This window comes from Melanotaenia boesemani, chromosome 7, assembly GCF_017639745.1.
Source record: "Melanotaenia boesemani isolate fMelBoe1 chromosome 7, fMelBoe1.pri, whole genome shotgun sequence".
NCBI lineage: Eukaryota > Metazoa > Chordata > Actinopteri > Atheriniformes > Melanotaeniidae > Melanotaenia > Melanotaenia boesemani.
In genome coordinates, this window is record NC_055688.1 from 22,013,115 (window position 1) to 22,037,782 (window position 24,668).

General features: G+C 39.4%; 1 protein-coding gene across 3 annotated transcripts; it reads right to left on the reverse strand.

The window, feature by feature from the left end:
* Positions 1–683: 683 nt before the first annotated feature.
* Positions 684–24,514, reverse strand: mbnl3 (muscleblind-like splicing regulator 3). 3 transcript variants are annotated; one of them, XM_041990823.1, is made up of 9 exons: positions 24,202–24,514; positions 17,735–18,054; positions 17,063–17,254; positions 7,221–7,385; positions 6,357–6,560; positions 6,024–6,263; positions 5,207–5,360; positions 2,070–2,164; positions 684–1,611 (listed from the first exon to the last, which is right to left on the reverse strand). In XM_041990823.1, exons 3-9 carry the CDS (start codon positions 17,234–17,236, stop codon positions 1,594–1,596), a joined length of 1,050 nt encoding a protein of 349 aa, XP_041846757.1. In that variant the 5' UTR covers positions 17,237–17,254; positions 17,735–18,054; positions 24,202–24,514; the 3' UTR covers positions 684–1,593. The 3 variants fall into 3 exon arrangements, with proteins under 3 accessions (XP_041846757.1, XP_041846756.1, XP_041846759.1); XM_041990822.1 differs by having other exon boundaries at positions 17,063–18,054; XM_041990825.1 differs by having other exon boundaries at positions 684–1,614; positions 17,063–18,054.
* Between the last annotated feature and the right edge of the window lie 154 nt (positions 24,515–24,668).

A 24,668-nucleotide genomic window follows, 5' to 3' on the forward strand; every position in this document is an offset into this window, starting at 1 on the left:
GACATTTTCAAGTTCTAAGATTTCTCCCTGAAGAGGCATGAAAAATAAATCATTTGTCATTAATTTACCATTTATTAACCCCAAAAGCCAAATGACAGGAGATAATTATAAACTGCCTTTTTAAAATGGATTTCTGCTTTCAAGCGTTATATGCTATTTGGAGAAATTACTTGGGTATTGCAATAAATGGGGAGTTCCTTGCATATACAACAGACTATAGGCACAGCATTAGGAAACAAATCAACTCCCATCTTGTGCAATGACATCAGGTGTAACAGTGACGCCATTTCTAAAGGTTTGTTATCATAGTTTTTACCTAGGAATTTATATATATTTCTATTTTTTTGATGAAGACAGAAAATCGGCAAACAGGGCTACCCTGTCTTTTTAAAAATCAAATTATGAAGGAGATAAGATGAGCAAATCATTTCTTTTTGGTTGTTTCACAATTATCCAACATACACACACACACACACACACAAAATGCATTACTGATTAGACATCAGGAATAAAAGGTCTTTCTGCAGCTTCACCACATGTTATTTGAGAATTCTGTTGTATTATAAGTGAGAGAAACACAGAGACAGGCCTTTACGTGGAAAACAATAACTCCACCTTCTTTAAGGCAGTTTGTTTCATCAATCATGGTTTCTTTAAAAAAAAAAAAAGACCCCCCCCCCCCCAAAAAAAAATCACTCAAAATGTAGTTTTTCAGATTGATGAAATTCATTAAATGATGAGTAATGCCTCATTTGCTGTTCCCTAATTAGATACTATAGACTAACACTGCCAATTTGTAATTGATATTTCCTTTCACTGCAAATGCCAGCATCTATTCAAATTTGCTGTTGCTCCAATTATTTTGGGAAACCAAGTCTCCTCTGCAGCTGAGCAGAAAAATCAAAGGCACAAACAAATGAACAACTAGTCCTTATTGACATTTCATGAGACAAAATGAGACCATGAGAACAAACTAAATGGCATACAGTACATGGTACAACACAATGTTACATTTGTAGTCATCTCTAAACCATAAATGACATGTTATGAAACACTCTTTCACTTTGACAACATGTCATGGTAGCAGACCAGCAACAGGTCTGTTTGCTGCTTGAATTGTCTGAATTTTCATGAACTTTTCTGACTTTGCAACAGTCAAATGACTTGGGCTGCCTCATGTAATGGCTGCAACCCATAAAGGGTATTTTATCTAGAATGTGTCAGCATGCATCTCTGCTGCATGTTTAAGGTGTGGGCATGTATGGCTGTCAGGGAGCTCTATTGCTCATCAAGTCAGTATGCATCAGGATGGCTGCTGTAAAGCAACAGTAAATCGTCCATGCTTGTATTGCATGAACCATCGCAGCTTTCTTACTTTCTTACTTGTTAAACAAGTTTCACATTGCCAGTCAGTCAGTATGCACTGTAGGCGAGGCACATGTTTGCTGCAGTGCTGCAGGTTTTAGGAACTTTAACTGGGGTTTCTGGAAAGGCTTACTGAATTTAGTGCCACAGGAGCTGCCACCAGCAGTTTGGGGATGGGACAGAAATGGGTTTCCACGGGAACGCACTGGAGCTCCACAGGATCAGAAGTCAGAAGCTCTGAGGGGTCTACTAAAAGACAGAAAAAGAAGAGAGACAGGATGAGTAGTAAGTTTTCATGATGATATAAATTTCTAAAATTATGCCCAGATCAAGAGGTTGAACAGGTAATACCAAATGATACTCACACACATACACACTGTCTACAAGACAGACAGACAGACAGACAGACAGACAGACAGACAGATAGATAGCACAACTGTAGCTGATGCTTGAGAAGTTCCATAGTGTCTCATTGTTTTCCTTTTTAATTGGACATTTAGAGGAGGATAACATGACCTCATACTAAATAGTGCAACAGAACAACAGTAAAGATTTTTCCCCAAAAAGAGTTGCATGAGAAGTGAAGACAGATGAAATGTAAACATTATACACTAAAAGCAGGTGGTTCTTGAACTTAACAAAAGAATACAGTGAACAAGACCTAGAGAGATAAAATAAAAGAGAACTGAAATGAAAGAGCAAACCTGATTTGAGGCGGCAGATTCAGCAAAAGGAACATTGGTGACTGGGGTCGAGGCCGACGAAACAGTGGAGGTGGTGGCACCGTGCACCATGGCAACTTTAATTCAGGCGGGTTGGACGGAAGACAGAGGACGAGGATGTAGGTAGGTAGGGAGGGAGGGAGGGGGGGGACAGGAATGATATGGTTACCATGGCAAAATGTGTAGAATTAAAAGTCATGGCACAAGTCAAGTGATATTTCCAGGATGAATTTGAACACATATCAGGACACATGCAAACAAAATAAGAGAAAAGAAAATTGCATAATTAATCAGCTAACTAGTTACAAAATTAAAGGAAAGGTATTGTTGACCAACAAATGGTTGTTAAACAAACAAGGCATACAATCTAATCAGACTGGAGAATCTGATAATTGTATTCAATGAACTGAGCATGTTTATGGAGGAAGCAAATGATGAAATACATATATTGAACTATATATATTGTATTATATATATATACACACACACACACACATATATATAAATATATATAGTTAAATCTTAAATTTAATTATTTTCACAATTGCCACACTGTTTATGTGGTTGTTCAGATTAAAAGTTTGCAAAAGTTTCTCTCACTCACGTTATCAATAAGAAAATCAAGTCACACACAAATATAAATAAACATACGATCAATGTCAACTAACTTTTTCATAAAAGAATTTCATACTGAATTTTTGTATCAGTCGTGTAAAATTGATACAAAAATGATTTAAGGAGCTTTTTGCTGCTATTAAAGTTTCCTCTAAATCCAGCATCTCATAAATCTAATACATATAATTTAGCTGATTAACTAATGTCTTAAACATCAGCTTTCAGCCACATTACATAGACTGATGTGGAGTCATAAGCAAGATGTGGTTAATTATTTTGAGAGTTAACTCAAACCTGCTCACACCTGCTTGACATCTAAAAAATCAGTCACTATAGAGACTACTTTGCCTCACTTCAAACCAAAACACATAAATCCACATTAAATGTGTCAAAAACACAAGTGGTGGTAATGTGTCAGGTGATTTAGGTTTGACTATGGAAAATGGGAGAATTACAGCTTTTAGATCTATAAGTTAGTGTATCTGGACCTTTGCTACTTCATTTTTTGTATTTTTTTTTATATTCAAAATCTTATTTAAGTACACACATTTTATTTAAGTACAAAGTTAAATCTCTGAAATTGTGCTTTAAGCTGTAAGTGACAGGCTAAAGAACTGAAAATTGTCCCTTTCTACTGATTGACTGATCTACAAGATCTACAGTCAATCCACAGTGTTTCATTTTTTTTTACCATCCAGCAGCATAAATGACTCTGAGACTTTCTTTCACTGTGATTTACAAAACTCTTAAGATAGAAAAACAACATTTTATGTATATATACACAGCATACTTTCACCAAAATCTAGTACACATTAAATGTTGTTTGGATGGAGAACACAAAATGGTATCACACATACGCACAGATATGTCCATGATCCATCTTCTAAACCATTGTTACTAAAAGGTTCATAGCTAAGTTCAGCATGAGTTCAGCTCAGTCGGTGTCATTCTGCGTCTGAGCTTCTGATCATTGTTCAAAGCCCAACACAGGATGGTCTAAAAGAACACCATGGTTCATTATACTGTTGTTCAGGTTTACATATGACCTCAACAACAAATACTTCCAGCATCAGATTTGCAAGTGTTGACATCACTCATCTCAAAAGACCTCAGCAAAGCTTTGCACAACACCAGTACCATATTTAGCTCAGGTCAGACCTGTTTAGCTTCTCTTCTGAGAGGTGTAAGGGGACTAGTATAGTATGTAGGGATTTCCCCCACCACTGCACCAGGGCACTGATGAGAAAACAGCGGAAGTTTTGCCTTTAGCTGCCTGCCTGAGGACTGCTGGGTCCCGCTTCTCTGAGCTGACTGCACATGCAGAGCACATACAAACATGTACAAACTGCAGGCAGGCTCACACAGAGCTGAATGATCCACTAGATTGGTTACTCAAGCATGGCTTAAATTACATGCTTGAAATAATCTGTAATGCTTGATTTGGTGTTCAGTTATTGATTTATTAATTTAATCGTGTGCTAAAAATCAGATTTTCATAACATTGAGTTAATTGTCTTAATCTTCAGGCCTCACATTAAAATCAGTGTTTCTCTACTTTGCCCATGTAAGGGAAAGGGTTTTCCATTGTTAATGCTTTGTCTGGAAAATTAAGCTATCATACATTTTTAATGGCATTTTCTAAAATTTGAACATAAATCTTAAATGTGACTCCCCTCAACGATACATCTATATTTGTCCGTGAGAAAATACAAATATATGACTTGGTTTCAAGTTTAAACTAAATGACTGTGTCTGATCTGTCTCTCTTTTTGATTACACCACCAGCAGCCATTTTCAACCAAAACAGATGGATTTACAAGGACTTCATCGTCTGATTTAAGGCGTAAAGACACTCTTAAGCATGCACAATCCAATCATTGCACCAGAGCTCCAACATGAGGGAATTCTTATGCGTTTGCTTATGCAACATGTGCCCTCTAAATTGGTTAAAGTCACAACTTTCATCAGCAACACAAGGCACAGCAGAAGGAAGACCAGTGTGATATAGGGCTATGGGCCCCTGAGAAAGGTTCTTGACCCCGACCCTCACCTGCTCCATGGGCTCCGAAACACAGCTGCCCGCTGCTCTCAAGTACATCTAGAGATGGGTAAAATGCAGTACCTAATTTCCCAGTTGATAGACTGGCCACCTGTCCAGGGTGCACCCTGCCTCTTGCCTGATAATTGCTAGGATAAGCTCCAGCTTTCCCACAACCCTTAATTGGACTAAGAGGTATAGAAAATGGGTGAATGGTATTATTTTAAATATTATTATTATTATTATGTAAATAATAAATGCAAGCTTCAATGAACAGATACCAAATGCATTATGTTACCACCACATTTTCAACTCTGTTTCTCTGACAATTTCCCAGTAAATTAACCTATGCAATCATTCACAAACATAAGTTTTTAAATCAGGCTAAAAGGAGTCATGAATCCATGATCCCACCAACAGATGTGAGGGATAATCACAAGTATTGCTGTTGTATCCAGAGACTCACCAGTAGGGATAAAGGCTGGTTGCTGGAGCTGCATGTTAGCCAGGGCTTGCTGGTAGTGGAACATGCTGGGGCTGAAGACTGTGGCAGCTGATCCGTTGCTCTTCTCTATAATTGGCCTCTTTGGTAGTTGCTGCACAGCCCCTGGAGGCAGAGCCTGGCCATGAGGCAAACAAAGAAAGTATTAAGTTGTCTTTGCCAGTGATCTTTACTTTTGAGCACAGTTGATGTAGACGTTTGGGTTTTTGTATTTCCACAAGAGGGCACTGCAGTATAAAAGAAAAGCTGAAGTAATGAAGGGCGGCCTCAAAGGTCAAGCCAAGAGCAAAACAGGATTGGTCTGATTATTTTCTTCAATGCTGAAACATCAGTAGAGGATTACCAAGGCAAAATACTAATATTGGTAAAAATGTACATAAAAAAATGACACTAAAATTATATTTTTGTGTTGTATATTATACCTCTTGTTTTTTATATCACTAACTTGATTATGTTACAGCAGAGAGCATCTAAAGTAAGCCTTGTGGTTTGCTTCACTGCGGCAGACATTAATTAAAAACATGATCCTTAAAATGTTATTAATCTTGAATTTAGATGAGGAATATTGTTATACTGCACCCTGATTCTGTATTAGATTAGATATTGGACCAATATCCAAGTACAAATGTTAAATCTATTGTCGTAGTGATAGTAGACGCATTATTTAAAATTATTAACAAAATCACCTGACAATTTTCACTCCATGACCAAGGTTTAGTTTTTGTTGAAGGACATAAAGTTCTCAGTTTATGGCTCGATCACTGCGTTGAGAAGGACTCACCAAGGGTGCAGATGCTGTGTTTTGACTGGCTTGGTGTTGTGAAGCCTTGATCCTGGCCTGCAGGTGAGCCGGGGGGTGGAAGTACTTGCACTTGTCTCGACTGCAGCGACCTTTAATGTAGTCCATGCAAACAATTACAGAGTTCTCACTGCAGTCCACCATGCCAGCCTCCAGGGGATGGGCGTAGCGACAGTCACTCTCACCCCGTGTGCAGTTACCGCGTTGGAATTCTCGACAAACCTGGCAGGGCCACAGGGAACACTAATCAACATTTACCTCCTATCATACTTTCACTAAATATAGAAACACAACAACTGCACACAGACTGCATACCTCAAGCTTGTCTGTGCGTGTGTGTTTTTGTGCAGCGGTGCCATTGCCCATTGTTGCCAGGCCGGTGGGACTTCCAGGGACAAGCAGAGGAGTGCTGGGCAGCAGTTCAGGCATCAAACCCATAGCTGGGCCCATGTGGCTCAGATATGGACTGAATGCCATGCTATGATTTGTTGCCAGCGAGGGCGTCACTGGAAACGTTGTCTGAGAGAAAAAGAAACCACAGAAACAAGAGAGAGACAATTAATGGCAGAGCTTTATCTGGCTAGAGACAATCTGGTGGCAACATAACCCGTGTTGTTGTTTCTTTCAGCAAAAAGAACAAATGCAGTTATCTACAGCTAAGCCCCTCATTTAGGCAACAAATGAAGACTTGAGCTTGACTAATATCATATCATTAATGCAAATTAATGATATACGTCCCTCCCTAGAAGTGTTGTTTAGTATAGCTCTTCTTTATTCCCTTTTTTAATTATAACAATTTTTTTAAATCAAATAACAAAAATCTGCTTTGTTGTTTTCTGATTTATCACATCCTTCACAGTGCATGGTTTACACCAGCGTTTCTCAATCCTGGTCCTCGGGGACCACTGCCCTGCAATGTTTTAGTTCTGTCCACCTCCAACACACCTGATTCAGATTTACTTGAACTGCTTGTCAAGTTCTTTGCAAGCCTGCTAACGAGCCATTCATTTGAGTCAGGTGTGTTAAAGATGGACACCTCTAAAACATGCAGGGCAGTGGTCCCCGAGGACCAGGATTGAGAAACACTGGTCTACACAATTCACTATTAGAATATAGTTAAATAAATAATATTTCTTCAGAGAAGTGTAAGAAGCCTTAGTTTTAATGTGGGCTGCTCACAATGGGTTGCAGTTGTGCTCCAGGCAGCATGAACTGCATCTGTTGGGCCAACATGGCTGCTGCAGCCTTCTGCTGGATCAGGTTGTTTCTCCCATTAATCTCCAGCTGCGTTTTCAGATGTGGAGGGGGGTGCAGGTATTTACAGTTCTCTCGTGTGCATCGCCCCTGAAACAGACAATAAAAAGAAAAAGGTTGAGAGTGGACACTTACTGGGAGACAAAAATATTGTGCCTGAGAAACTAGATCGATCAGGGTTGTATTTCGAGGCTGACGACCACAGGGCTCTCCAAAAAAAGAGATAAAAAATTTCCCCTTATTGCAGCAAGTGATAAAAGTTTAGCTGAGGATAATCTTTAAAGACGTAGTGCTTTTTAACAACACATTAAGAACCATAGAACCATAAATTGTATATATATATCTATCTATATATAGATATATATTCCCTCACCCACCCTCCCATCTCCCCTGGGTAGGCTGGATGGCTATTCATCTCAAGCTCAGGTTCTCTACCAGAGTCCGGGGAGCTTGGGGGTCCTACCCAGTATCTTAGGTGTTCCTAGGACTGTTCTCTTCTGGATGGAGATGTCTGATGTTTCTCCAGGTATCTGTTGGAGCCACTTCTCCAGTGTGGGGGATACGGCCCCCAGTGCTCCGATTACCACTGGTACTACTGTTGCCTTCACCTTCCAGGCTTTTTCCAGCTCTTCCTTGAGTCTTTGGTATTTCTCCAGTTTCTCATGTTGGGTTGGATTGTTTCAAGAGTCTCTTTGCACAGCCTGCACCTGTGCATCCTGCCTGGTGTAGCAGATCTGGGTCTCCATTGCCCTGGTACTTAAGGTTTGCTCCTGTGCTGCCATGATTAGTGCTTCTGTGCTGCCCTTCAGTCCAGCCTTCTCTAGCCATTGGTAGGACTTGTTCATATCCGCCACTTCAACTATCTATCGGTGGTACATCCCATGCGGGGGCTTGTCCTCCCATGATGGTTCCTCCATTTCATTCTCCTCCAGGATCCATTGCCTGAGGAATTCACTCAGTGCTTCAACCATTGAGGCCATCTTCCTGATGTATTCATGGAGCTTGGATGTTTCATCTTGGATAGTGGCCCTGATGCTCACTAGTCCTCAGCCTCCATATTTGCTGGATTTGGGGTGGAACCCTCCATGCGTGGTGAACAGCTTCCATGTTTTAACATCTGTGGTCTGAACTTCCTCCTTTGGCCAGCTTATTATCCCAGCAGGGTTTCCGATCACTGGCAGGGCATAGCTGATAATTGCCCAGATCTTGTTCATGCCATTGAGCTGGCTTCTCAGGACTTGCTGTACTAGTTGCAGATATTTGGCTGTGGCAGCTTTCTTTGTGGCTTCTTTGTGGTTTCCATTTGCTCTCCTCAACTTCTACTATATTGCCCCCTGGGAGTACCTTCCCTCTCTTTGTTATCATTTGCTAGCATTTCTCTAGTCTAAATGACATTCCCATGTCCCTGTTGTAGATCATGGTGGTGTGGATCAGTGAATCTATGTCTTGCTCACACTTAGCGTACAGCTTGATGTCATCCATGTAGAGGAGGTGACTGATGGTGGCCCCATTCCTAAATCAGTAGCCATAGCCAGACTTGTTGATTAATTGGCTGACGGGTTCAGGTCTATACAGAACAACAGCAGAGACAGAGCATCTCCTTGGTATATACCACATTTGATGGAGACCTGTGCAACTAGCAGAAATTTGGCCTCAATGGTGGTCTGCCACAGCCTCATTTATTTTGCAATGAAGGCGCTTAAGAGTGTTGTTGATCTTGTACAGCTTCAGGCATGCAGGATCCATGTATTTAGTCATAGGCTTTCTTATAATCAATCCAAGCAGTGCACAGATTTGTCTGTTTGGTTTTGCAGTCTTGGGCAACAGTTCTGTCAACCAGCAGCTGGTGTTTTGCTCCTCTGGTACCTTTACCAATGTCTTTATGTGTTTCTGTCATGTATTAATCAACATGCCCACTTAGGTTAGCCATTATGATGCCCGGCAGGAGCTTCCATGTTGTGGAAAGACAGGTTATTGGCTGATAGTTGGTCTGTCCCCAGCAGCTTAGGCAGCACAGGGGACAAACCAAACATGTGCTCTAACCCAGTGATCCTCGACCTTGGTCCTTAAGGCCCACTATCCTGCTGGTGTTAGATGTTTCCCTGCTGCTTCACACCTGATTCGGATTAAATGGACCGCTGACCAGTTCTGCATTAGTCTCCTACTGAACCATTAATTGAAGGTGTGTTGAAACAGGAAAACATTGAAAGGCTGCTAGACAATGGGTCTTAAGGACCAGAGTTGGGGAGCCCTGCTCTAGACTGGGCCTTTCATCCATTTCACCACCACTGTAGTGCGTGTGTGTGGGGGTTTTTCAATTTGAGTAAATTTACTATTTTAACTCCTACGTATCACTTTATCCTGCAGATACAAATGCAGAAAAGTTGTCCCAGCAAATGTTAAACAATTGTATATATTTTTAGATTATAAACACTGATATATATGTATCAGTAATCAATTCAGAAGAACAACTACTACCTCTATTTTAAGAAATAAACAGCACTGTTTCAAGCCAAAAGCAGAGGGATGGTTTTGTGACATGCTCAAATCCCACACACACACTCATAATCCTGTAGGACATGTCAAACCCAATAACCAAATTAACATGGACCATTATTACTACTGTAAAAAAACAAATTGGGCAAGGGACATGTTGGCTGAACAGCCAATACCCTGCTGCTTGATTCATTCAGCTGAACAGTGACTTAAATCTTTTTATATTTTATTTATTTTATTTCAAGCACTTACAACACAAAAATGCAACGTGCGACAGCATCTGACAATTCAATTTCAATCATTAGAATAAAAGCAGGCACAATATTAAAACTTGTTGCAGGTTGACACTGAAATTATATATAAATACACACACACACACACACACACACACACATATATATATATATATATATATATAAATATATATATAGAGAGAGAGAGGTCAGGAATCTCCTTTTGGTAGTCATAGCAACACAATACGCAACACAGACAAGGTCCCTGATCATACATAAGGCAGAACTGGGACATCAATAAATATATCCCTGCATAGATCTGCAGGGCTGCATTAAATCCCACATTAACATAAGACAAACATGATATTTTAATTCAGAATTGTAACGCATTCTCATATAAACACATTAAAACGTCCATGTTTTTAGAATGTTTTAATATATTTAAAAATGTGCAAAACTAATAAGTTGATTTTATTGAATCAAAACTCATATCAAAGAGCACTTATATAGGATTTTATTATCTGCTGTGATGTTTCGTGTTTCAGGCCTTTCTTCAGACTATTGATTTCTGTATACAGAAAAAAATGTATGTATATATATATATATATATATATATATATATATATATATATATATATATATATATATATATATATATAATTCATTCATTCATTCTTTTTGTGTACTGCTGGAGTCTATCCCAGCATTTAGCAGGTGAGAGGCAGGGTACACCCTGGACACGTCACCAGTCCATCGCAGGGCCACCACCGATAGGGACAAATAACCATTCACACACTCACTCCCAGGGAGAATTTAGAGTGACCAATTAACCTAACATGCATTTGGATGGGGGGAGGAAGCCGGAGAACCCGCAGAGAACCCACGCATATGAAAGATTTATTGAAACATAAGCAAACATAAAGTAAAATACAATATATAAACCAAAAACAGAGTTTGTACAATTCCAACAAGCTGGAACAAGGATCAGGGACAGGAATTCCATTGAAATCAGGTGTGTTGCAGGGAAACATCTAAATCCTGTAGGACCCTGGCCCAAGAGGTCCTTGAACAAGAAAGTGATGGCCATTTGCTAATGACCACCTTTGTTCTTCAACACAGCCTGAATCATCTTAGACAAGCTTTCTTCTAATTTATTCAAGTAGTCTTCAAATAAAAATCTTTTTGAAGAACGTTTTAAAGCTCATCTTAGGATGTTGGCATCTTTTTGTTCAGTTTCCTGTCAAGATAATCCCACGTTAATTCAATACTGGTGAGGTCTGTGCGATGTGGAGGAAAACAGGCCACTGATTTTCTGCTTAGTTCTTGTGTAATTTGGCATATTTCAGCCATTTCTTATTATTTCTCTTCCTTATTAATTGCTCTTTAAAAGCCACCTTTCCATAGAGGCAATTAGTCGACTGAAGGACCAGGATTTTCTCCTATTTCTAAATTAAATAATTTCAGATACTGTTTGTCTGTTGTAGATAGTTTTTAAAGTCTGGCACTTCTTCTTTTGTCTTCCACATGTCCATTTTCCTATTTTTTTAAGGACAGGTTACAGACCATGCTATGGCAAACCAAATTTTCAGAATAAATAGCTTACACCGTGTTGGTTCAAAAATATTTTCTCTATCAAACTGTGTTATTTTTTGTATGTTTCATAGATGAGACTAAAGAAATGGAAACAAATTATATGTATTTTTGACAAAGAGCTGGTAACTATGTCCCTTAAGATTTTAAACTGGTCCTTTGTTAATTTGTTTTGCATATAAGATACATTGCTTCATCCCTTGAGTTTTTTGCTTGAATAATTCATAGGCCCGTGATAAGTGGCTTCTCAAACAAAAGTCAAATTCTTTTGAAATGATCGCATACAAGAATTTGATTGAAAATTTGTGATAAAAAAGCAGCTAATTTCCAAAGAAAAACTATTGATGAGGACCACTTTAAAAAATTAAAAGAATGTTTAAATGATTGACAGCAAATAATAAAGCCATGAAGAGTGGCTCAAGACTTTTTGCACAGTGCTGCACATGCAAACTGTGGTAGATTTTACATTCAGTAGACTGAATATTTACATACCGAATGCATCAGAGGGGTTTTCTAGGAGTTTTGGAAAAAAATGTGTGCACAAATTGGAATTATAACCAGCCCCTTGGCCAAAATGATTCTATTCAAATAGTGAACACTGAAAAAAATGGTTTATCAAGCTTTGCTAAATTTAAAACAAGAGCAGCAGTTCTTGTTGTGGAGAAGGTTGAGGTAACCAGATAATAAACCAGTCTTTACCTTTCTGACAGTTTTTGTGTTTTGAAGTTACACTACCACATTTTGATGAGAGGCAATTGATTATGTTCCTTTGTACTTCCCAGTTTGGTCTCCTGACAAACTGTAAGTCAATAATTCGGCTGCTTGTCCAAAATCTATTCATCTTGTCCAAGTGTTGTAAAAAAACAGTTGTCCTTCCCCTCTTTCAAACTGCTGCAAAAACACTGCAACAAACTGCAGCCTTCATTAAACCCCTGGACTGACAGCAGCTGTCTCCTGCAGATGAGCTGTTAACCTGCTAAACTACCCCCACAGGGTGACAGACACATACCCTGTCATCAAACCACACCCACACCAAATAGTTAGCATTAGCTGATCCTCAGCATTCTACGTAACAGACAGAGCACTTAAACGAAAGGAAAATTAAAAAGTCTGACGACAAACTGAGGTCATGTGGCAGAGTCTGACGCTGACAGATGATGTGCTGAGAAGACATTAAAACGTGTTTAGCAGAAGGAGAACTATGTATGACAAGAGAGAAGACACACAGCAGTGTCCCTTTTGCCAGCACCCATTCACACAACCTTATACAGTATGCTAAAAGTGAACAGAAGAGTAGGCAGTTGGCTGAAAAATGGTCAGGATGGTACAAAGGTAAGCACAAACACCCTCACCTGCAGTGGAAATGTGAGCAAGCTTTGCGTCAGCAGGCTGTGTGTTTAGGGATGAGTTTGTAATGAGTAAGTCCCACGAGCCGAGGACTCCTGTTCCCACTCAGAGGGAAAATTAAAGCACTCGTTAATGAGTCTAGTTTATGTATCATGCGCCTTTAAAGATAAATAATTAAAATAACAAAAATACTGCATCTTTGCTTCAACAGAAAGCTCATGGATGCATATAAAAGAACTTAATAAAGGCTACAAAATGTTGGGTAGAAAATGAGGACAATGAAAAACAGTGCTGGAGAGGTCAGGAATCTCCATTTGGTAGTCATAGCAACACAATACGCAACACAGACAAGGTCCCTGATCATACATAAGGCAGAACTGGGACATCAATAAATATATACCTGCATAGATCTGCAGGGTTGCATTAAATCCCACATTAACAGACATTATCATTATCAGACAAACATGATATTTTAATTCAGAATTGGGACTCATTCTCATATAAACACATTAAAACTTCCATGTTTTTAGAATGTTTTGATTTATTTAAAAATGTGCAAAACTAATAAGTTGATGTTAATGAATCAAAACTCATATCAAAGAGCACTTAGCTGCATTTAGCACTTAGCTGCATTTAGAAAGCAGATATTTACATGAAAAAATATATTATCTAAAAATATATGTTGTTGGAAAATGCCAGCTAATAATTTGGATTTCTTAAAGGGAACAGGGCTATAAAAGTCATTAGAGATTTTACTTAAAAGAGGAACACTCTGTCTATTGTCTGAACTACAACGTAAATAATTCATCAAACAAACTAAAACAAGAAAAAGCCTAATAAATGAAAAAGCAAGAACAATGATATAGATCAACCTTAAAACGAGGAGAGGACATCACATTGCTGGCTCATAGAAAAAGGCACGACATCAAAACCCTCATTCAACCCCTTTAGGGCTACAGTACCCAGTGTTTGTATAAAAAATAATTCACATAGGTGAATCTTTAAGAACCTAATTTCCAACAGTGTTGAGGGTTGACGGTATATGATGGTAGAGATATTGTGATTTCGCTTTCACAAAATGTACAGCCACAGGACTTGACATAATATTATTTCTGACAGAACTGTAATTTTCGGCAATGCGAGTCTTCACCTGCCATGTGGTTTTACATACATATTCCAAGTCACAAAGACATTTAGGCATCTAGGTAACAGTGGAAATGGAAAAAAAAGACATAGCCCCTTCCAAGTTACATTAACTTCAAGAACATGGATGATTGAAGAATTATACTTTAAGTAAAGTTAAGCTGTTGACATTGTCCAAGTGGATAATTAGCGAGGAATACAGGAGGAAGCACAGAGGGGGTCTCTTACGTACAACTTGAGGATTAGAAAACCATGTCATAAATATTGGATCTGAATCAATAACGCATCATTGTTATTTGGTAACAATTTCTATAGCAACAGATACAGGTGAATATGGATTTCCAACAATTCTCTATTTCTCTGTTTTGTTGAATGAAGACCTCATCAAAGCTGCAGAATCATCTGATCTGATCCTGTTGGTTGGTTTGCTGTGAAGATTAGTTTTCTCAGGTGCACTCTGTGCTTACTTCTCATTTACAAATATTAGCATGACAATACATAGTCAATAAAAAAAGTGCAGGTTACATCTTTAAGAAAAAACCTCTAGTGCTCATTTTACATGTTTGCAAATTGAGTATCTTTTTGTAAGTTGTAAGAATAAAATATACATTTGTTTTGGTTATATTTAGGTCTGAAAATGTATTTTATTTTAATGGGGAAAAAATCTTTTAATTGAAAAAGTGGATTTATCTGTAATCAAATGCAATGTCATTCAAAGGTGACATTGCCACTGTATCCTGAAAAGTAAGATGATGGGCAGATATGTCCACACTCATCATTGGAGATGACAGCAGCAATTCAGTTAACAAGGTAAAAAGAACTAAGTGGTGGGCTCCCCCAACTCCCCTGCACCACACTCAAACTGAGTAGACAGAGCTAATGGAGGAGCAACTGGGAATGACAGCGGTCAGCATGGACCAGCCTGGAGATGCCAGATATGGGAGGGACGGCGAGGAGGAAATCCATTAGCAGATAAATCCATAAAATTAACAAAGGAGGGAGGGGTGGGCAGAGAGCAGGAGGAAGTGGTGATGCTGTACAGCAGCTCTGGGGAGTGAGTGATGCTTCTCTGTGCTTCTAGTCCTGTTGACCAAAAACAACGTCAGCTAGGTGTAATATCCAATAACAAGGAGGACAGTGGTGGTGTTCAAAAGAACTGTTTATGTACCATGCTGGCACTAAAGTCCTGCTACATCCCCTGATGAGAAAAACTGCTTTGACCTTCAATTGATCCAAACCTCAGTTCTCTTGTAAACTAACAGCAGGACACTTGGGCTTCAAGCAGCCAAATGTGGCTTTTAATTGTTTCCCACTGGTAAAAAGCAGCTTCCCTCCTGCTTTCCTCGAAGCAACCAGTATGAAGAAAGGCTGTTGCTCTGTGCTAAAAACAGCCATGTCACTCAGGAAGATCAAACTATCCAATGGGTATGCACTCCTGTGCTGTTGCTAGGCCCCATCCCTCTGTCTCCCCCCATCTTTCCCTACTCTGTAGCAAATAACACAGAAAAATGGCTGAATAATAAATTCTAACTCAATAAACAAGGAGATAGCATCTGCACTCAGACAGAAAGCCCCTTGCACTGGGTCTCACTTTCTCATTGCAGCAAAGCGTTGGAGCAAAAGCTCCCACAAACACATGTACAAACACATTTCATCACAGCACCAGTCTATTTTGATTTCAGTATAAGTAACTATTGATAGCTGAAGTGCCTTTAAAAAAATCACTTTTCAGACTGTTTTTTTTGTTGTTGTTGTTGTTGTTGTGTGTGTGGTATTAGTGTGGTAGTTTGGTGGTGGAAAAGGGTGCCAGGAGAGCAGCTAAGTGATGTTGAGGCTGCAAGACCGACTAGTCCACATCAGAAGTGGTGGAGGAATAAACGATCAGCAGAGCAGCTTTATGAGGAATTGAACAATAAATATCCTGATATCCAGGACACGTGTGAAACTGTGTTATTTAGAAAAGAATCACATCTCAGTTTTAAATATGGTTCAGAAACATCATTACTTATACGAAGGTGACAGAAAAACTCAAAAGCTTTTAATTGACTTCCAAATGAATGCAGTAATATTAAACTATAGTTTAAGACAGCAACAAGGAGGTTTGGCTATTGAACTTGCAGCTGATGTTTGTTGTGTAACTGACAAACAGCTAAAGCACAATTAGAGCCAAGCAGGCCCAGTTTGGACACATTCATTTCACAATTCAAGTGTTCCCAGGTCAGTTTGAAACTACAAAAGTCTTGAGGCAAAAGGACTTCACAGCAGCCATGAACTGAGGGAAATTAAGTATATTTTTTTACATTATTAAATGGTAAAAGCCTTGACATGTTCTGTGTCCTGGAATATTCAGTGTAATGCTGTAAAGTAACAGCGTCTGACTTGTGGTTATATCACTAACGCTAGGTTTGGAGCTCAATGCTTAGACTGCATAGTCACATGTCAAACTTAATTTTCAGCTGGTATTCTGAAAAAAATTAAAAACACTGGAAGATATGTCTAACATTTTTCTTTTATAAAACAACAACAAGCTAGCTGATCACAATACAATAATTACAATTACTTACAGCCCTATACATCTCTGTCCCAAAAAAGCAAAAAGAAAAAAACTTGACAATATTATAAAATCTGATCAACTGACCAACTGGTATGGCTTGTAAGGTTTCAGCCAGGTAACTACATGAAACACCACATTCTCTGGAACTTCATATAACACACTGTACATTTTTACTTTGTGAGACAGCATGCTTTATTTTCCTCAAAGGGAATTTCATCAACTTAATTAAGCACTATAGAAAACCTTGAATATTTTTATATTTCAGTGTTTACAAGCAGGCATGGCCTTAACTATATAATAACCTGGTAAAATTTAACCTGGCATGAGCCACAATGAACGTTTGAAAACAATCAAGCTGTATTACGGCAGAGACTGGTGTGTGTAATTTCTGCTGTGATTGTTACCTTGAGTGAATCAAAGCAGGCGATGACTCGACCATTCTCCACATGGCAGCTCCGGGAGGGATGTGCAAACTTACACTCGGCATCAGATCGCGAGCAGGTGCCTCTCTGAAACTCCCGACACACTTCCAAGGTCAGCCATTTGGTGTCTCGTCCCATGGTCATGCTGACAGCCATCTGAGATGCTCACAAACACTGAGCAGCGTTGGGGCCAGACGGATGGAAAAAAGTCTGATGAGCGTAAGAGTGACTAATGCTGATTCAAGAAAAAAAAAAATCCCCAGCAAAACACAGAGAAAATAGAAGCAAAATTATTTTTTCCCCAATGCAAATAGTCAGCCGATCCTCTTGGTTGGTGTATTTTGGGGGATGTTTGTTAGTTCTCCCTGGGAAAAGTGGCAGCTGAAGTTTCACTGGGTGAGTTAGCGCAGGTTAAATGTGAGCAGAGACCAGCTCTGTCTCAAAAGAAGAAAGAAACAAAATGAAAATACTCTGAGGGCACCACTGTGGTCTCTTTTGATATGTCTGTGCATTTACATGTAAAAGCTGACACCCCCTTTAAGTCTGTGTTACATTCACGTCAACATGGTCAAGGATGGGGCAGTCACTGTAGTTCTACTGTAGTTGTATTTGGGCAGAGACAAAAAAGATAGAAAAAAAAAAGCAGAACCTTACACCGTGATGTCCTTGTTATGACGAGACAAGGCTGCAGCTCAGCTCAGGGTATGTCGGGACTGCAGCTCAACAACGTGGGATGGATGACTCTGTGGCTGTTAGAATAAAATATAGCCTCCATTCAAGGCCAAACACACACTGGGTCCAGTCTTGCTATACGCCAGCAGCCTCGTTGGACGAAACCTTGCAGTAGGCACTTCGGAGTTCCCCTTCCTCCTCTTACTTCAGTCTCTTTTCCATCCCTCATTCACTGTTCTCTATTCCTCTGTTGTCATCCTCCTCAATGACCTCTCTGCTGCATGTCCTTGCTTGTTGCCTTGCTGTGGATCATGAAAACAGAAATGCATAAGGAAAAGCAGCGTGTTGACTGGAAACCGTTACTGTAAAGCTATAACATTGTGCAGAGCTCCTTGTAACTGAGGGTGATGGGGATCATTCGGCAGGAGGGTGGAAGAAAAAGAGTCAAAGACAAGAAGGCGAGGGCAAACAAATAGGAGAGCATAGCATACAGGAAGGAGGGAGGCAGCCAGCAATGAACAGGAAAGGGCAAGCTATGTTTTGATTAAGTGATACAGACGAGAGAGAGAGAGAGAGAGAGAGAGGATGGAGGGGGACTGCAGGCAGGACAGATACGTCACTTCAACTCTGCAGAGCATAAAGTAATTGACCAACTTGAAATGATTTATGTTGCAATATACAGTGAAAAGTGTCCTTGAAGTGGCACAGGCTGGTACATATGGTCTACACAGATGATTCCCAGACAGTTAATAATGTGGAAGGAAGAGGTAAGAAAAGGAGAGACAGGGACAGAAAGAGAAGGGGCAGTTCTTCACAACTGCAGCTGCTGTGCTCAATGCAAAGCAACAGCCAATGAGACAGAGGTTTACAGGCAGGCAGGGCACAACACAGACCAATGACAGGACATGGTAAAAAGCAGCTCCTCCTTTCACAGATCCTGCCCTTGTTCCTTTTGCTTTTTTTCACTGGTACGAATACAGTCATGGCTGAGCCACATGTTAACACTGAAACTGTGCAACGGCTCTGAGCTGACTCCAAACAGCTTTTTTGCCTTCTCACAGACACCAAGAAGTAAGTTGTGTCTTCTGCAAGCATGCTGCAGTATGATGCAAGGATGATGCATGCAGCCTGCTGCTCGGCTCACACTCAGGGAGCAGTGACGTGTCCAGACACTAAGTGAATACAAATAATAATCAATGTGGCGGCACACACACACACAGACAAGACACTGCAATTCAGTTACAGAATATTAAAAAGAAAAAATGGGGTAAAACCTCAGACAGCACAAAGATGCATACAATGAATAAACAGAGCAGTGCAACAAAATAGGAGGAGAGGGCGTTGGAGCAGATATTATCAGTCCCTGTCTGATGGTGGCAGACACAGACGGAGGAAGCAACGGGGGTGAGGGGGGGGCTGTGAGGGAATGAGTGTGTGTAATTGTGTATGTGTGTGTGTGTGTGTGCGTGTGTGTATGACGACATGCAGATACACAGTCCAGAAGGAGAACACTGCAGCAGAGAAGGAGGGATAAATGAGAGGTGGGAATCAAACTGATTCACCCACCTTCAAAAACAAGAACAAAGACACAGAACAATCAAATAAAACATGCCAGGAATAAGGGATGAGCAGGTACAACAATTGCTTTGCTTGCTTAACTATTATGCTTGTCTATACTCCCTCCTTTTGGCTTGCCTACCGATCAATACAAACTTTTCTCATGGGGGACTAGACAAGCACTGCTCCTGCAGCTTTGCCTTCCCTGCATTCAGATCCACATCAGTGTCAAGAGCCTTTGCTTACGCACACCCTGACGATGCAATATGCAACTCACATCATCAAAATGCTCCTCGTTAACGCTCCTTGGTCTCTCTTTCCTCATTCTTGCCACACCAAACACCAAATGGTGCACAGCTGCCATTATAACCACGCTTGGAAAGATACTGGCTCTCCTCCAAAGCTATCCTAGTTTATGCTGCGACCGGTACCTTTGACTATAAACAGGAATGACCTTTCACTTGCTGATAAAAGCTGCTATGACTGCCTGGTCTTATAGCGGCATTTCCTGGAGTTTTACCCTCCCAAACATTTCAACTGTTTAACCAGACATTTCCTTATTAGATTTGCCTTTGGCCTCTAAAAGAGCCTTTATGGATACTAGAAGACAATGGGGACAGATAAAAATAGAGAAACCATGCCATGGAATAATGTGTAAGTGGGTTAAATGTGACATGCCCAATTGGGGGTTGTGTTTGCTACAACAAGTTCATTAGCAGAGAGAACAAAGTGTGAGAACTATAAGAAAACTAGAAGACCTGATATCTCATAGGCCTGGAAGAAATCTTAGCAACTCATAACTGAGTGTTCCCACTACATCACCAAATGCAGACATGCGAGAACTTAGTAAAGAACAGGCGTTCTCTCGTGCTAAAGATAAACGAGTCTCAACCTGCACAATACTGCTTTGAGCTAAATGGAAACATAAAAAAATATTATGAAAATACTCATATCATGTTAAACGTGTTGAGTTTGTGTTTGCATTTGCTAATTAGCAGGTTGTAATAACTTGTTTTTATTTTCCTTGTTTGTTTTTTGTTTGGGTTCTTAAATACATTACAATTAGTCAATTGCGATTAGCCTCTCGATGTGTGATCAGGGAATTAATGTGTCTGTTAGAGCAAAAAACGCTTAGTATATAAAAGTAAAAGTGCTATATGAGTGTGTGCATTAATGGGTGAATGTGACATGTATTGCAAAGCGCTTCGAGTAGTCAAGATGACTAGAAAAGCGATATAGGCGTACAGTCCATTTACCATTAACCTAATACTGATTACCAAAGTTATTATTATTGAAAGGGGATGTGTGCACCAAAGTTAAAAGCACTCTTTTCAATAAATTTCTAGAAGTTTATTAAAAATCCAAAGTTGTGAAGCTCATTTTGTGGGTGGAGGAAACACCAATGGCATCAGTAAACGTTATGGTGATCCACTAAGTCTGGACCACAGCAGACTAACTTTTGGTTCTCTACCATACTGTAAGTTTTGATCGAACCTACTGTACTGTACACAATGTTCACCATGGAACCAATCTGCACATTCATTAACCACCAGTAACCAAAGTGAATTACTTTCTTTTAAAAAAATTATTCCAAAATTTAGCTTGAGCTTCCCAATTTTGAGAGTTAAGGCCAAAAAATAAATAAATAAATAAATAAATAAAACAGTAGCTTCATAAATCATCTGCATTTAGCTAAATCTTTCTATTTGTTTAAATTATTATGCTCAAGTCATCTAAGCTGCACCCTTTTTCAGCATTGTTCAATAATGAGTAAATCAAACTTTGTTAACAAAAACAAACTTGTGCGCATGAGCTGCTCTTCTATGGCAGTAAATAAAGAAGTATTTCTAAATTAATCCTATATCCTGTTTTATTATGTTATAAATAAGATATATTTAACAGTCAAATTTAAAGCATTTAACATTTTTAACATTCAATGTTTAAATCAATTATTAATCAGCTCTATCAATCAGCAAAAAAGCTTACACATATCCTAAGCTAATAAATGGAAACACCTACAGAGCTTGTCGAATCTTTAAATAAAATAAATAAATATATACGGAGCACCCTAGTTAGAAGACTCACTGTGTTGCCGCCTGTCCTCCAGGTATCTGCAGAGAAACAAGGGCTCAAGCAGCCAGTAGGTGGAGGTCAACATGCAGGTAAGACACAGCTGGGAGAAGCACAAGGAGGACGTATGGGGGCAGCTGCAGCTGAATAAAGCGCACTGCGTCCCTCATCAAACACAGTGCACCAAAGGGCTTCCGACAGCGTAACCTTCAGCTCGGCTCTGACGTCTGCATTAGGTCCCACCTCAACAGACAGACCTGCACATTGTCGCCTCACTCTAAAGGTGCTTTACAGCAGTAAAGCTTGAATTAAGTAAACCAAGAATTGAGTAAAAGGCAAGGAAAACATTAGAACTATATTATTACATTTTGCATAATCATTGTACAGACAGATATTTTTAAGTGCCCTGTTTGTCTCTTAAATTAAGTAGAAATGCGTATTTATAAGAATTAATACAACATATTGACCTATTATAACACTAGAGAAAAGTAAATTTTCCATTGAGGAACTTCTGTGTCTTCACCACTGTTATTTGAAATTATACAGAGGGAAGTTAAAGCTGTAGCTGGAATATACAATGAGAAGCTGGGCTGAAAAGCTACTAAATTACTGCAGCTGAAAATTTGTTACAACATTGACGAAAGTTGAGCTTCCCGCAAAACCGCAAAAACTAAATGAGGTTACTATGTGAAAGTGCTGATAAGAATAAACTCAGATAATGTTCAGTAACTGGAAGGAAGTCATCACATGTTGAGATTTAACTTAGATTAACGTTTTGCACAAGTTCTACACAAAAAGCACTGAGTTTTTAAATGTGTCTTTAGGCTTTTAAAGCAGGCAGACAGTGTAAACTAAGGGATCATAATATTACTCAGTTCACTTTGTAATGTATAGGGCACTGGTTCTCAAACTGGGGGTCAAGACCCCCATGGGGGGGGTCACGTGATAATTTCAGGGGGTCGCCAGATAATTGTAAAAAATAAATAGCCTATATAAATTTGTGATTTTTACTCAAATTTAGCTGATTTTGGGTATGTAGCTGCCTTGTCACAGTGGTAAACCACCAAAAACAACTTTATCATCCTTATTTATGAAGATTATGACTTTCACCCTTACATTTAGAGGGTGGCTGCAGGATGACCCAATTGTTGCGTGGGGGTGGGGGTCGCGAACACCAATGTATGTTTTCTTGGGGGTCATGGCTCAAAAAGTTTGAGAACCACTAATAGAGGGGGTAAGTATGGATTTTTCTTGTTCTGTGTCAGTTTTGGTTTCACATGAGAAACCTAGTTTCCTGTCTGAGGTTTTTGTTTAATCAGGAGTTATCCCATGCCGAAAAGCTTGGTAAATTCTATTTTTTTTCTTTCCTTTGTTTTTAAAGGGACAGATAGTTGTGTAACATAATACTAAAGCTGTGAAAACACAACACTTTATCTACAACTAAATTATCTGTTTCAGTTCACTAACCACACAACTCTTAGAAGAGCAAAGATGAGTGCAAAACAGGCCAGCATTAATGGCCAGGTGATTGATTTAAAAGCCTAAGGTGAACAATCCATAAATCACACTGAGTGAAAGCCAGTAGGCTGGAAGGAGGGAGCAAAGTAATTAGGTTAAGTATCCGTAATCTGTTCGGCTCATTAAAGCACCACAGCTACCATACAACTAGATGATTTCATCATACAGTACAGCACAGCCTAAAAAATTTAAGGATAATACTTGTTTGCAGCAAAAAACTAAAACTTTGAATCAGGAAAAAAAGTGGAAAAAAAAAACAGTGTTTTGACCGAGCTTGAAGTTTTCACATCCCTGTTGTGAGATAGTGAAAGTTAACTGTGTAGAAGAAAAGGTAAACACTATGTATATGTATATATATATATATATATATATATATATATATATATATATATATATATATATATGAGACAGCAAATCCAATATGTTAAGAGTTACATTTTTCCTTGTTATTGCTGCTGTTGGTGAATGTTTTTTGTACAAGATGCTGGGCAGTCTGTGTGAAAAAGGAAATGAAAACAGGTAACGTGGGAAATGTGGCTTTATCTCCTTGTGTGAGTGTGTGTGTGTGTGTGTTTGTGGGTGGGTGTGTGTGTGTGTGTCAGTTTATCTGTGTTTATATTAAGTAAAGAAAAACTAGCCAGACTGGTACAGAGTCCACAGCCTGGAGGGAGTGTGAACTTGTCTTGACTGGCTGAATTGTGAGAGGAGTTAGAATTGCACAGTATAAGTAGGCAAGTCATAACAGCACAGTTTGACATGGTGGCTTGATTGTCTGACCCCATGGGACAAACAAGGGCATGACTTCAAGATCTAATGCACCGACTGCATGTATGGTGCCTGTCAGCAAAAGTGCAGACATACAGCCAGATAACCAAAGAGCAACCTGCTGTTCTTCACTTGGCTGTAATGGAATAAAGGTCAAAATATTTTTAATTAAGTGATTCAGAAAAATCTAGTAACTCTTTAGCAAGAAAAGTGCCTAATAAAATCTTAAATATAATACTAAGCTGAACAAAAATATGACAGCTATTCACAGCATCATCTGTCTCTAGACAGAGGAGAGCAGGTAATCTGTCAGACATCCACAAGGCACGTTAAATTACTATGTTATTACTATTTTGCCAATAATAGTGCAATTACGCCCATTTTTAATAACAAAGCCAGTTTTGTGCGTCCACGCAACAGGCGGGTGTAGAAGCGCATTTAATAAATGCCACTTAAATAACATGTGAAACTCACGAAGCCAACCTGTTTAAATGCGTCAGGCTGTATTAATGCTGCAAAGTCAGACGTGCTTAGCTCACCTGTTCTCAGCCCCAAAACGGATTAAATGTCTTCTTTCACATTAACGTCGACTGAAATGTTTTGTTTGGTCGTTATTTTCCGCAAAGACGTCCTCTGAATTTGTAGGACAGCCAGCACTGCCTTGTAGTGAGAAGGAAATGAGAAAAACATGCGCTGACTAGAAAAAATAATAATGAAAAAGAAAAAAATCTCAGCGGGTTAAAAGCGTGCTGAAGCCGCGGAGGGACAGACAGAGGCAGGGACTAACTGGGAGGGCGGCAGCCGAAATGTTCGCTGAAACTACATTTGGTCCTCAGCAAAACAGACTGCGGTCAAAGCGATAACAGATTTTGAAAAAAAAAAAATGGAGGGAGGGAGGGCGATATGAAAAGGGAGGAGTTGGGCAACAGAGACGGAGCTGGGGTAACATAATCAGTTGAATCAGTCACGACAAAAACAAAGCAGGTAAGTACCATAAAGGTGAGTG

What these genes read in the sequence shown, in the direction of transcription:
- mbnl3 (XM_041990823.1), bottom strand. Translation starts at nt 17,236, where the DNA reads ATGGCTGTCAGCATGACCATGGGACGAGACACCAAATGGCTGACCTTG. An exon ending in CCTGCTTTGATTCACTCAAG is followed by an intron (nt 7,386 to 17,062) that starts GTAACAATCACA and finishes TGTCTGTTTCAG; the next exon opens with GGGCGATGCACACGAGAGAA. An exon ending in ACCAGCCTTTATCCCTACTG is followed by an intron (nt 2,165 to 5,206) that starts GTGAGTCTCTGG and finishes CCTGAATTAAAG; the next exon opens with TTGCCATGGTGCACGGTGCC.